Below are 14588 nucleotides of genomic sequence, written 5' to 3' on the forward strand. Positions count from 1 at the left end.
GAGGGTCAACACAGAGGAATCATTTCCTCCATGCTTCCAAGCAAAGCCAACCATAGTCGAGCAGGACCTTTGACTTATCTTCACATAGACAGAACTGTAAAGGAAAGGAGCCAGGGGCTCCTCCCAAGCCTATGTGACCCCTGAGGAACAGATCCTCAAATGACCTTAAGGGTTAAAATAAATTGGCTTATCTGGGCAAACTGGATGTTTAAACACCCAAAAGGAAAGAATAACCCAAGATTAAAGGGGCCAATATAATTTTTAAGAGTCCATATGTATAGCTAAAGGTTACATAACAAGAAACAATGCCAGATAGGAGATACCTTCTTTTGAGTTGTTGGCCAGGATGGCCAAAGAGACTCCCAGATAGTAACCCAGCATAGAACTGGGAAAATGAACAGCAGACCCCAATCTTATCTAAAGGAATATTGACAACTGATGCTTCTAGATGAGGAACAGCTGACCTTCCTAAAACAAAGACCTCTAGATAGACTGACTAGATTCACCAGAAGGGCAAGTAGTGGGGAATGGCTGGAGGTGCTGACAACACAGCAGACAGTAGCAGGGATTTCAGAGTATAAGGGCTTTAGTGGGGGGAGGGAGGCTGTGGGAGGGTGTCATCTGGGAAGTGGGTGTACAGTTGAATAAGATGGTTTGGGATGTTCTGTGTGATATATACACACACACAAAATTGACAAATTTAAAAAATGTATTATATTTGAGGAAGAAGCATGGAAATTTATGTCATGTTAATTGATAGAGGTTATAAACATTGCCATTGAAATCTACCTGATGACTTTATAGACATACACAGGTGCCAAGGATCCGAGTGCAACCAATTATGATTAGTAATAATCAGATACAGAGGTGATAAACATTAACATTGAAATCTACCCGATGACTTTATAGACATACACAGGTGTCAAGGATCAGAGTGCAACTGATTATGACTAGTAATAATCAGATACATATAGATTAGAGATGCATGCGCCAACATCTCAATGTTAGTAGGAAAAACACTCAGTCTTTCTGCAAGGAACAATATATTCTAAAATGAAATGGAGATCTTTTGTAAGGGTTAAAACTCATTCAATTTTATATCTTATAGGGCTTATACTGAGTTCAATATTGTATAACTGTATTAACTCAACTGTGAACCTAGAAACTTGCAGGCACTTGTGAAAGAGATGTATTCTTGCTCTGGAGTGTGTTGCTGAATATGTTAAAGCTGTAATGAAATGCGTCTTCTAATCATGTAGTTATTAAATTTTTTTTAAATCTATTTCATGTTAAATAGTAGAGATGATCAACATCACCAGTGAAATCTACCTAATGACTTTATATCCATACTCAGGTCCTAAGGATTCAAGTGTAACAGACTGTGACTAGTCTTAATCAGATACATAGAGATTAAAGGCCCATGTGCAAACATGTAGTGTTAGTAGCATCAAAAATGTAGGAAACAGCATATCTTAAAATGAAATGGAGATCTTCTTTAAAGGGTAAAAATTCATTCAATTTTATGTCTTACATGGTTTATACTGAGTTCATTATTGTATGACTGTATTAATTCAACTGTGAATGTAAAAATTTACAGCCACCTTTGAGAGAGATGTATCCTTGCTCTGGAATGTGTTACTGAATGTGTTAAAGCTGTAATGAAATGCTTCTTCTAAAACAAACAAAACAAAACAAAACAAACAAAAAAAACCTTGAAAAAATATTTGAGGAAAAAAACAAAAAACTAAAAATAAACCTACCATATGACCTGGTTATACCACTCCTTGGCATATACCCAAAGGACTCATCCTATTGTAGAGACACTTGTACAACCATGTTTGTTGCTGCTCTTTTCACAATAGCTAAGAGATGGAAGCAACCTAAGTGCCCTGCAATTGAGGAGTGGTTAACAAAAATGTGGTGTATTTGATGTATTTACACAATGGAGTTCTATTCAGCAGTAAAGAAAGATGGAATAATGAAATTTGCAGGTAACTGGATGAATCTAGAAACTGTTATACTAAGTGAAGTAACACAGAGTCAGAAAAACAATGTATGTTCTCCCTCATATGTGGATCCTAGCACCAAATCCTTTTAAATTCCAGGTCCTTTTAATAAGATGATGCTATACAGCAGTCCCTTCTGCATGAGGTAACTACAATCATCACAACTTCATCTGAGCCTGTTTGCTATACATCATCACAATTGGGCTTGTTGACAGTTGTGCTCATTCATTAAAGGAGGGCCAAGCAGGGTCATTAGACCTTCACCAGAGTATCCAGCCACTTTTCCCAGCCAACTGTATGTAATTTGGCCCTAATTACACATCGCCTCCTGGATTTGGGGAGGGCTAAAGTATACAATCTGGGGAAGGCTAGGAAGAGAAGACATGACCCATGCTGGGTAAAGGCTTTCCAGTGTGCATACCCTCATGTTATGCACACACCCCAGCAATCCCTCAGTTATCTTGGTAAGTAAGCTCAATAAATTCATTGGTTCCCCAGTAAAACTTTAATCGAACATTGGCTTGACAGTAGAACCTTAAAAGGGAATAAGCTTTGCTCAGCATCCCTAGGAAAAGAAGTCTCACAACAGATGGAAAATGTATTTGTTAATGCTGTTATGTCTCATAATTATTTTAAAAAAAGAAGAAAAGAAAATGAGAATGTAAAAGGTGTTAAAAGGACATGGGAATGGAGATATTTTGCAAAATAGAAAAAATGAGAAAGCCTAAGCAAGTGATGAAGGTCTGCATAGGTTTGTTATGATATATAAAGGATGAGACAAAAATAATATACACATAATCTTAAAATTTCTAAGACCTACTGACAAATTATACATACAACTAGAACAAAGAATGTAATATGTCTAGGCAAGGTTTATCTGAGAGCATTTGGTCTTTATGCAAGCCTTATCTACACAGCACATGATAATTAAAAGTACCCGACTGCTGGAACTAACCTTATTGGATGTTTAACAGCCATAGTTTGAGACCTATACTAATGTGGTCAGAGGGACTTAAAGGACAGTTTTTGCCCCTTGCCCTCCAAGGTCGATTAAGTTCCAGGGGACAATGGAGCATCTCTCAAAATGTCCTGTAAGTGTGGTGAGTCACCTGTCCTCTTGTTTAGGGAGGACATGGAGACCCCATGAAATGGACCTAAACCAGTGTCCAGTCTTCAAAGAGGAGGGTCAACTCAAAGGAAACATCCCATTCATGCCTCCCAGTGAAGCCAGACATGGTTGAGCAGGACCTTTGACTTATCTTCACATAGATGGAACTGGTAAAAGAATGGAGCCAGGGGCTCCTCCCAAGCCCATGTGACCCCTGAGGAACAGATCCTCAAATGACCTTAAGTGTAAAAATAAATTGATTTATCTGGGCCAACTGTATGGTCTTAAACACCCAAAAGGAAAGTGTAACCAAATAGTAAAGTCATCAGTGTATTTCTTTAAGAGTTCCAGGGATTAAACTTCCCAGACTTTAGGCTTAAGTCTATATAAAAAGTTAGACAACTATTTTTCATTGATGATTTTGTTCCTAGCCAGAAAGTGTTGCTCAGATGTAAGACTTCAAATCTTAGTATCCAATACTGTAGTGCCCACCTGTAGTTAAGGGAGACAACCAGCTCTTGTTCTAAAATGATGAATAAATTTGTTTTCCTCCCCCATCTAGAACCTTTGAGAGGGAACTGACACTGATTCTAACCACTCCAACAGCTATCAAAATACCTGAAAGCAAATCCTGAATCCATCACTCTAGAGTCCAGCCTTGGAAGACAAAAGAAAAATGAGGATGGACCCAATAGAGGGATGCTTTTGGAAGCCCTTGTCAAGAAATTTCAATGGACTCTCATATGAACATTTGAAAATTACCATGTTCTTTTTTCTAGTTCCCTGTCCAGAACTTGTAATGTTGATTACTCTTGCCTTTACTTCTCCTTCACATCTCCTATTCACAATTCAAGGACTTTCTTTTCCCTCTAGAGATAAGAGTTATGCAATTTGGGAGTCTTTAAGATAGACTCACTGAAGGGGTACTCCAATTGCCTCACCCTGCATCCCTGCTCAGTATGGAAGAAGCCAGAGAGGTCTGCGTCCCAATTCCCTATTGGCAATTTGGGTAACCTCTTCAGAGGATGGTGTGATAAGAATAGGAGGTAGGAATTGGCTAGGCAGTTAAGGTAAAAAAGACCCCAAAGAAAAGTAGCCAGTTTCTTGGCTACAAGTCAAAATGTCCTTGGGCCTCTTTGGAACATACTCTGCTCCAAAGGCCAAAAATGTCAAAAGTGTTTGGGAGCTTGTATATAATCTTAAAAGATTCCAGGGATACCTCTTCGCAGGGGGGAGTGTTAGAGTAGCCAAAAGCACCATAAAAATCAATCAATCAAAGAAGCAGAAAGAGTACATGAAATTATCAGAAAAAAAGTGATGGGATGATATGGGAGGATTTGGAGGGGAGGGAGTGGGCATGGATTTGATCAAAACATCTTAAATGCACGTATGAAATTCTCAATAGCACCAGCAAACTAAATCCAATATCATATCAAAAGATCATAATTTGGTTTCTAATTTCTATTCAACCCACATATGCTTCCCTTTCTGAGTCTTCCTTATCTCTGATTGCCAACAGCATTCATCAGATTCTAAAGACAGAAACATAGAGAGCAGTATTTGAACACCTGGCCTCAGCTGATGGTGCTGTTTACAGAAGTTTAGGAGGTGTGGACTTGCTGGAGAAGAAAACTGAAGGCAGGCTTTAAGAGTTCATTGTCTTTCCTTACTTCCAGCTCAGCTTTCTCTGCTTCTAGTGAGTACCTGAAGATGTAAGCTCTGTTTTCCACTCCTGCTGTCTCCTGCCATGCCTCTCTGCTGTGATGGACTCTTCTCCCTCTGAAACTGTAAGCCCAATAAGCTCTTTCTTCTATAAGTTGCCTTGCTCCTGGTGTTTTAGCACAGCAACAGAAAAGTAACTAATACATGTCCTCAGTCAATTCTGAATACAGTATCTAGGACAATTACCTTAAAAATCAGGTTATACTGCCCTGACCATCCTTCCCCCACTGCCTTTGTTCAAACCTCAGGCACATATTCCATTACTCTTAGTGTAAAATCCCAGTTCCACATCAAAATGAATGAGATCACAATGACTGTCTACCATGTAGCCAACTCCATTCCAAACAACTGCCCCTTTTACATTCACCATGACTCAAAGATGTCAATTCTTTGAGGAGCTGAAGTCATAGGTGGTTGTGAAACTGTCATTTGGGTGCTAGGAACTGAATCCAGGTCCTCTGAAAAGGCAGCAAATCCTCTCAACCACTGAACCATCTCTCCAGCCCCATGTTGTTATTGGTTTTACAGTCTCTCTCTCTCTCTCTCTCTCTCTCTCTCTCTCTCTCTCTCTCTCTCTCTCTCTCTCTCTCTCTCTCTCTCTCTCTCTCTCTCTCTCTCTCTCTCTCTCTCTCTCTCTCTCTCTCTCTCTCTCTCTCTCTCTGTGTGTGTGTGTGTGTGTGTGTGTGTGTGAAAGTCAGAGGACAACTTGCCAACTTGCAAGAGCTGAGTTGGCTTCTTCCTTCCACCATGTGGGTTCTGGGAATTGAACCCAGGGCATTAGTCTTAGCGGCAAGTACCTTTACCCACTGAGCTAGCTCATCCAGCCTGGAATTTGACTTTTGATAGAGCAGGAACCTGTCTGTGTATTAACCAACAATCATATCTCAGTGTTCAGTCCAGTGTTGATGGGGCGGGGGATATTCAGTTATAAAGACTGAATGTCTGACCCAGACCCAAAAGGCTAATTGTAGGATTGGAATTTCAGCTGCAGAAATGCAACACAGTCAAAGCATTAGAATTTCCATGCTTACATCCTCCCACCCCAACCCACATTGACTGAGCAATGTGAATCTTTGTACCTGAGAGGTGCAGTCATAAAGCCAGGCTTGACTTCTCTTGGAAAGGCTGAGTTGAGTTAACCCTGGAAGAAATGAGTTTATATCTTACCATGTTCATGTTATGCATTTTAAAAACAAGAACATGTATCTATGGATGGATCACAGAATTATTGCATAGATTGTGACATTACCGATAACGCACAAGGAGGCTCTGTGGCAATCCAGATTACCAACATAAAAGTTTCATTCATATTTCTCCTTGAGTCTATTTTAGGCATTGTCTCTGTCAAATCTGCCAGCCCACAAGACATGCGGTATTTATGACTATCATTTAAAGCACTGAATCCTTAACTCCTTGAAGTTCTAGGCTAGGGGCTAAAATGATGTAGTCTGAGGGTGTCCTTTGTCTATCACTAGGAAATACATTAACTTATCACGGAAATGAACACAGGACAGGACACCTGTGTGATCTTGAGAGCATTAACCTCTCACAAGGGTGTAATCTTGACCTAGCTCACTAACCCCTCACAGGGGTGTGATCTTGACCTAGCTAACTTCTCACAGGGGTACTAAACATGGAGTTAGTGCTCAGCCTAGCACAGGGAGCCCAGTGAGCATTCCAAAGAAGCCTCATCACCTCTTATTTGCAAGCTGCAGGGCAGTTTATAAAGAAACTTTTGGAAGAAAAGAGAATAAAAGTAATGTGTATTTGGAAGAAAGGGCTATTCCTTAAGACATTCTAATTCTACCCAGAGATCTGTTAAAGGGAGACAAATGTGAACAGTAATTAATATCTAACAATGTTAACTAGGGAAACAGTTGCCTAAATTTGGGATTTAGTCAAAATAAGGGAGTCTTCCATGGTTCAGATTTCTCTAGAACTTAAAGCAGAGTCACTGTGTCAGCAGTTCTCAAAATGTGTACTGGGGAAACCATAAGGAGCCAGCAGTCCTATGAGGCCAGAACTGTTTTGGTGATAATGAAAATGACATTAAATCATCATGTGCTTTCTCTATTTGTTGGATAGGCGTACCCTCCAAATGACCAGCAACAGATGGATGTCTTCTCTAGCTTCCTCCTCCTTCAATGACTGCAAACTGTTTGAACTACAAGACTCTCCATAGCAAGGGCAGGGCATAGGGAGACAGTCACCCCTCCCACCCAATCAGTCAGCTTCAATGGCATGGGGGGGAGGGTCTAAGGCTAGACATGGAAGAAGCCAGAGAGGAAGAGGGTGCTCTGCCATCTTGGGCCAGCAGCAGGTCTGAAAGGCTCAGCTGAGGTGTAGGGAAAAAAATCCCACAGGTGTCTATACCTTTGTAAGTACTCCTCACTGTCATCATATGCTCTGTTAGCAAGCCCAAATAAATATCTTTATTCTCTAAACTGTAGTTTGGTGGAACATCATGTCAGTTGGTCATAAGGACAGTAGGCCTGGGAGCCAAGAGCACTTGCATCTCCCCGCAGTAAATTCAACATATACCATTTCATGGCTTACCACCACGAAGTGGTATTTTCTAGTGACTATAGGACTCATGACTAAACTCAGGAGCATGTGTGGAAGAGGGAGACATGGTCTACAGTGGAGTGATGTAGCCACTAGTAATGTGGCCTGTGCTTTTGTCAACAACCCCTTACCTGAGTTCCAGTAATAAAGCGTGAAGTTAGAAGGACCGGTTAGAAGAGGAAGCAGATCAGCAGGAGTGGGCCCAGAGAAAAAGGAGGTAAATACAATCAAAATCTATGTCTATGAAAACGTCATAATGAGAGCCACTGCTCAGTGGGTAAAGCTGTGTGCTCTGCAAGCCTGATGACCTGAATTTGGTCCCCTGAACCCACGTGAGGGTAGAGTAAGAGAAACAACTCCACAAATGTGTCCCCTGACCTGCACATGTGCACTGTGGCACACACATATCATACATATACAACACATATAGCAAATGAAAATCTACAAAACATTTTTGAAAATGCCGTACTGAAACTCTATGTATAATTAATAAATGCTAAGTAAGAGCATTTTAAAATTAAAATTTTAAAACATTTAAAAATTTAAATTTTTTTATAAGCCAGAAATTTTCTAAACCTAAAACAATGATACTCTTTCTCACATCGTTCTTATTTATTTATTTAATTTTTTGGTCTTTTTGAGACAGGGTGTCCCTGTAGCCCCAGCGGTCCTGGAACTCACTATGTAGACCAGGCTGGCCTTGAACTCACAGAGATCCGCTTGCCTCTGCCTCCCAAGTGCTGGGATTAAAGGCGTGCACCACCATGCCCAGCTTTGTTCTTATATTTATAGTTCTTTTATTTTTTTTTATGTGTATGAATGTACTGCCTGCATCTTTATAGGTGCAACCATGTTGTGCAGTGCCCACAGAGGACAGAGGAGGACACTGAATGCCCTGGAATTGAAGTGTTAGCTGCTATGTGGGTGCTGGGATTTGAACCCGGGTCTTCTGCAAGAGCAGTCAGTGCTTTTAACCACTGAGCCAACTCTCCAGCCCCAGTTCTTTTTCTGAATTTTTTTTCATTTAAAAAGTCTGAGGGCTGGAGAGATGGCTCAGTGGTTAAGAGCACTGACTGCTCTTTCAGAGGATCCAAGTTTGATTCCCAGCACCCACATGGTGGCTAACAACTGTCAGTAACTCCAGTTCCAGGAGATCTGACACCCTCTCTTGACCTCTGCTGACATTGCACAACACAGGCGCACCTACCTACATGCAGGCAATACACTCATACACATAAAAATGATAAATAAAAAAGTCTATCACTATACAAAGGCTGATTACTGTTATTTGTGTGTGTCTGTATGTATGTATGTGTCTGTGTGTCTGTGTATGTAACGGTCTATGTTTTGGCAATGCTGGGGAATGGACACAGGGTATTTAAACATGGCATTGGCCCTGCTAGACAAGCACTCTGGCACAGCTGTATTACCAGCCCAACAGTCTAAGTGTTAATATGAAGTCGTTCACAGCTACAACCTTCATAGGCAAAAGTGCCTTGGAAACAATCAATATTAAGTGTGTAAAGTCCTGATAAAAAGAAGATTGAGAATAACTCACAACCAACCACGATCATTCAGTGAAGATGTTTCAAGATGGTCATCACTGATCATGCATGATGCTTCCCAGGGGAGTCTAGCGTGTAGTTTCCCTGACCGTGTGTCACCATCACTACTGTGTTAACTGGAGCAAACAGAATGAATGGCAAGTTTAAAAAGAACTGGTTTTGCTGTGGTGTATGAAGTATAGTCAGAATACAATCCTTCCTCGGGTCATTTTACCTAGATTTCTATGCAAAAAAGCAACTCAGAACTAATAAATAAAGCTTGTAGGATGTTCAACCTTTTGGCTTCTCTAGGCCACATTGTCACCTACAAAGTTCACACTTGAAAACCATGTGATCAAGTTACAAAAAGTTTACCAAAAAAACTCATGTTTTAAAATTTTGTATTGGGCCACAACCATAGTTATCCTCAACTACATGTTGGCCATGGGGCTACAGTTGGATATCCTTACTAATAACCATTAGGAACATTTACAGGAATTCCTAAGTATTCGAGTGAAAAGAGAAACATTTGAATGTGTGTGTGTCTGTGTCTGCCTGTGTATGATATGTCTGTATGTGGTACATATGTGGGTGTGGATGTGTCTGTGTCTGCCTGTGTGTGGTATGTCTGTGTGGTGTGTATCTGTGTCTACGTGTGAGTGAGAGCACATGTACATGGGCTTGTGAAGGCCAGGAGTTGACATCAGGTATCTTCCTTAGTTGGTCTCCACCTTAGTTTTTTTTAAGATAGTCTCCCACTGAACCTGGAGCTCACTGATTGGGTCAAACTGGTTGGCCAGTAAACTTCAGGAATCTACTGTCTCTGTTTCTCCAGTGATGGGACTGCAAACCCAGCTTTTGGGTCTCAAAAGATGGCTCAGCAGTTAAGAGTATTGGCTGCTCTTGCAGAGGACCTGGGTTCAGTTCCCAGTACCCACATGGTGGTTAACAATCATCTGTAATGCCAACTCTAGGGCATCTGATGTCCTCTTCTGGCCTCTACTGACATTACATACACATGGTACGCTTATATACAAGCAGGCAAAACACACACATAAAATAATATATTAAAAAGCAAAAAACACACACACACACACACACAAAAAAAAAAAACAAAAAAACCACCCAGCTTTTACATGAGTGCTGTGGTTTGAACTTAGGTCCTCATATCCATAGAGCAAGTATTTCACCAACTGAGCCATCCCTTCAGGCTTGAGAGCCCTAGAATTTTCCCACAGCAAAAGGAGAGGACCAAAACTCTACTCTCCACCCACCTCCAGCGACACTAGAATACAGTGTAATGTTCTAAACAGATGGACACAGCAGCCTCTGGTTACAAACTGACAAACTACAGTGAGAGAAACTTGTAGCAGGATAAACTCATTTGCTTTTTTAAAAAAGTGTGTGTGTGTGTGTGTGTGTGTGTGTGTGTGTGTGTATATATATATATATATATATACATATATTTTTAAATATAGGAACACATACAAATGAACTCATCAAATACATCCATTATTATTTGGGGTTAGAGAGATGGCTCAATAGTTAAGAGCACTGATTACTCTTACAGAGGACCGAGGTTCAGTTCCCAGGACCCATATAGTGACTAACAACCCATCTATGCCTCCATTTCCAGGGAATCCAACACCCTCTTCTGGCTTCCACCGGCATTGCATGACATGGGAGCACTTACAGAACACAGGCAAAGCACTCATACACATAACATAGAAATAAAAATCTTAAAACAGAACACATAATTCAGTCCACAAATGCAAAGTGAGACAACTGTTTATTCAGAACTCTACTTTCCTCAAAATCAACTCATTCAATTTTTAAAATACCACTTAAAAATAAAGCAATTTGGATCAAAAACCCAGAAATGTGAATGGTTCCATTATGCTTTTTCAAAATGTATACTTTTGCAACTGATGTTACTAGGCTTACTCTAGTTTCAGGGTGAGGTCATGGAAGTGGCTTGTCAGAAAAGCAGCTGTTCAGATACTTCTGTGAGAGTTACCAATGCCAACCACTTACTGTAGAGAAAGCATCACACATTAGTCAAGATACTTGTAAAAAGGACACTTCTTACAGTACCTCAACACTTGCAGATCACAGAATGACTCCATATCAGTTGACTGTTTCTCCCAAAACTCCTAAAATTGAAGAGAAGCTTTCATTAAACCCTCTACACTTACTGTTTCCTGAAAAAGATCCTCATAAATCCCAGAGAATAACAAATTCCACACACACAAAAGAGCCTACCAGAGCATCTTTCTCAAGGTGTTTGAGAGCCTGCATATCCTTCTCAAGGTTGTTCAACTCCTGAAGAACAGAACTGTGAAACTTCTCTAGCCTGTTCAGTCTGGTAAACAAAAAGCAACAGACCTCATTGGCACTGCTTGGCTGTGACAAAGAATATTCTTCATTGACCTCCCTATTTCAAGAGTACATACCCAGCAAATCACTCTTGTCTTAAGAACATGTTAGTAACTCTCTTCTCTTCCCTCCCATCCATGCTCAGTGTCCCCAATCCCAGAAACTCAATAAACTCTCTCTCTCTCTCCCGGAGGAAGCCAGTATCTATCCCATTAGGACACAGAACAGACACCCAGAGGAGGAGGAGACTGAGAGTCCTCCTTCCCTTCTCCTTTCTGATATCTCCCCTTCTCTGCCTGACCTTACAGTGGCTGCGAGAGCTGTGGTCAGAAATAGGCTCACACATGCCGTTTCCACCTTTGGTTTTAGTTTCGAATTTTCCAGCAGTCACCATTCTGTGTCTAACCGCCACATAAATGGCTCCTGTTGGCCATCTCTCTTCACCAGGAGGCTCACTGCTCCTTGTAAACAAGAGTTCCTAAGGCTTGCTGCTCATTTGGATATTTAAAGTCTTTGTCCCAGGGAACTGGGAACTGATGGAGGCCTACTGGGAGGTCACTAGGGGCATGCCTTGAAGGGGACTGTAGCATCTCGGGCCCTTCTTTTTCTATTTTTCACTTTCTGGCTATGGGGTGAGCAGTTTACTATACCTTCTTACCATGACACTCCGTTCTACCACAGAGCAATGGGGCCAACTACTCATAAACCAAAACCTCTAAAACCATGGCTCAAAATACATGTGCACGCTCATGTGTGTGTACTTAGCTTTGTTGCAACAGGGTGCCACTCTACAATCCCAAGCTGACCCAGGACTCATTATGTAGGCCCAACTAGCCTCAAAGTCATGATGATCCTCTTGCCTCCAGCCTCCCAAGTACTGGAATTACAAGCATGGGCTACCATGCTGGGCTACCTTAGGTATCTGCTGGCCTGCACTGCATCCCCACAATGAGGAGAGTCTAGCATCTGCTGCTGCTGTTGTGTGTTGGTTGAGTTGATACAAAGCAGCATGTAAGGCCCTTGAAACACAACAGGAACTACACAGAGTCCTTTGTGGCCTTGTCAGAGTATAAGAGTGCTTGAAAAAAACCTAACCTTTTATTCAAATAATACATTCTATCCCAAGAACATTTCCACTTCAGCTAAGTACCAACAGACTCAAAATTCTTCCCGTCCCTCCTTCAAGTCGTTCTCTCCATCACAGAACAGTCTCCACAATCATCTTCCCTGTACCACTCAAATCTTTGTTTTCAAGATCTCATTCAAGAAGCAGTCCCACTGCAGCTGCTGGAATCACCTCTAATTACCACACACCCAGCCACTCACTGGCCTTTTCCTTCTCCTCATCTCTGAAATGTAGGCATACTGGTTCTCCCTATAACACAGTTGTAATGGGATACATGCTTATATTCTTATCATGGCATACCATAAAACTGACCCTTCTAACCATGTGTAAGAGGGAAACACATCATTAGGCACATTCACAGTGCTCTAGGGCATCGCTATTGCACACTTACAAGGGTTTCCCATCAATGAAACAGACACTCTGTGCCCATTAAACAATAACCATGCCCACTCTCAGTCTCTGCCATGTTTTCTGTCTATACAAATTTCTATTCATGGGGCTGGAGATATGGCTCAGCAGTTAAGAGCACTGGCTGCACTTGCAGACGGTCCAGGTTCGAGTCCTAGAACCCACATGGTGACCCACAACCGTCCATAACTCCAGTTCCATGGGATTGGACGCCCTCTGTCCTCTGTGGACACTACACAACATAGGGGCACTAACATACATGCAGGCAATACATTCACACACATAAATAAAAATAAATGAATGAAAACAAATTTCTATTCACTCGCTCTAGTAGAATGCTTCATCTAAGTGGAATTATACACTATTTACCTTCTGGGGCCTGGCTTTTTTTTCTTAGCATAATGTTTTCAAGGTTCATTCATATTTAGCATGTGTTGAAATTAAATTTCTTCCCGAGGCTGGATGACAGTCAGTGGTGTGGACATACTACCTGCATCTAGCCTGTGTTTTTGCATAGATCTCCATGCCTGCCCTGTCTTCAGAAGTAGACTGTAATTTTTTTTAAGTAATGTTTTTGGATCATATACTGGGAGATCATGAGAGGTTTAAGGAGAAGACTGAGTTCCATCTGTCATCTTATGGATGGAGGGTGAGACACTGTAATAAGCCTCACATCCACTTACACTGCATTTTCTCAGCCTCCGCATTAATGTTCATGAGACAAATGTTTCCCACACCCCCCATGAATTTGTTTTGTAATTCAATATTTACCTGCACAGGTCTATCCGGTTCCAAAGTTTTACAAGGCAATCTGGTACTTTCTTTGCCTTTTCTGAATAGAGTGGAATGTCTTTCTGAGTAAGCGAAACCATAACACAACAACAAAATGATCACATGTGGGTTAACCATAACTCCTTAAGTTGAGCATTTGTTGTATTAAAAAGACACCACCAATAGATAATGTTCATAGCAAATATTCGTACTGAACAACTGTGACAAGATACCGTCCTGCAGACCTCTCACGTGTTGCCTCAGGTTTGTACCATAAAGAGAAAATAGGAAAGCATATTTTTCACGCTAGTGATACATACTATTATGGAAGCATGTCCATTACAAATTGGCTTATTGCAGAAAATAAGACTCCAAAGGTCTTCCAAGTTAATTAGGTGAATGCTGGGTAGGTATGTGTGATGTTTTCCTCAAGTGTGCTACTACAGAAATCATTAAGGACCTGGAAACAAGACACGGCAGGGCCGGAAATGGCTGGGATGTGCGTCTCATAGACAAGACTGAGGTGGCTTGCATGCCTAGTCTCTCACAGATCTGCTGTTGCTCCACTGACACCTTCCACATCCTCCTCCCCATCTGTCCAGAGCCCGCCCTCTCTCTCTCACATGGTTCCCTCCTTCCCCACCTCCTTGTCTGTCACTGTGACCAAATCAAGTTGCCACAATGAAACCAAGTCACAGGTGTTTGACCCATTGGAGTAAACGGACATGGAGTCTTATCAATACAATTGAAGCTCACAATGGCAATAAAATCAATGACCAGAACTAAGATGAATGCACCCCCACACACACACACATACTCAGAAAACCTTCACATATGAAGAATTCTGTACTACCCATCAATAAGAGGACTTTGTTTCTTAAAACCATGAAGAGCTAGTTTTTCTTTGTTTCTCACTTGCCCAGTTTGTTGAGATGTACAGCTGGAAATTTTTTTTAAATGGC

The 14588-nt window shown here is 41.2% G+C and overlaps 1 protein-coding gene across 1 annotated transcript in view; it reads right to left on the reverse strand.

Moving 5' to 3' along the window:
* Nucleotides 1-5797: 5797 nt before the first annotated feature.
* Nucleotides 5798-14588, reverse strand: part of Sycp2l (synaptonemal complex protein 2 like) — a 64388-nt gene continuing 55597 nt past the window's right edge. Inside the window, exons 23-26 of the mRNA XM_017797789.1 lie at nt 13627-13725; nt 11208-11307; nt 8083-8100; nt 5798-5821 (exon numbers count right to left, since the gene is read on the reverse strand). Coding sequence (XP_017653278.1) covers nt 5798-5821; nt 8083-8100; nt 11208-11307; nt 13627-13725 — 241 coding nt within the window. The remainder of the gene's footprint in view (nt 5822-8082; nt 8101-11207; nt 11308-13626; nt 13726-14588) is intronic.

Source organism: Nannospalax galili, unplaced genomic scaffold, assembly GCF_000622305.1.
Source record: "Nannospalax galili isolate Female #2095 unplaced genomic scaffold, S.galili_v1.0 scaffold72, whole genome shotgun sequence".
Taxonomy (NCBI): Eukaryota; Metazoa; Chordata; class Mammalia; order Rodentia; family Spalacidae; genus Nannospalax; species Nannospalax galili.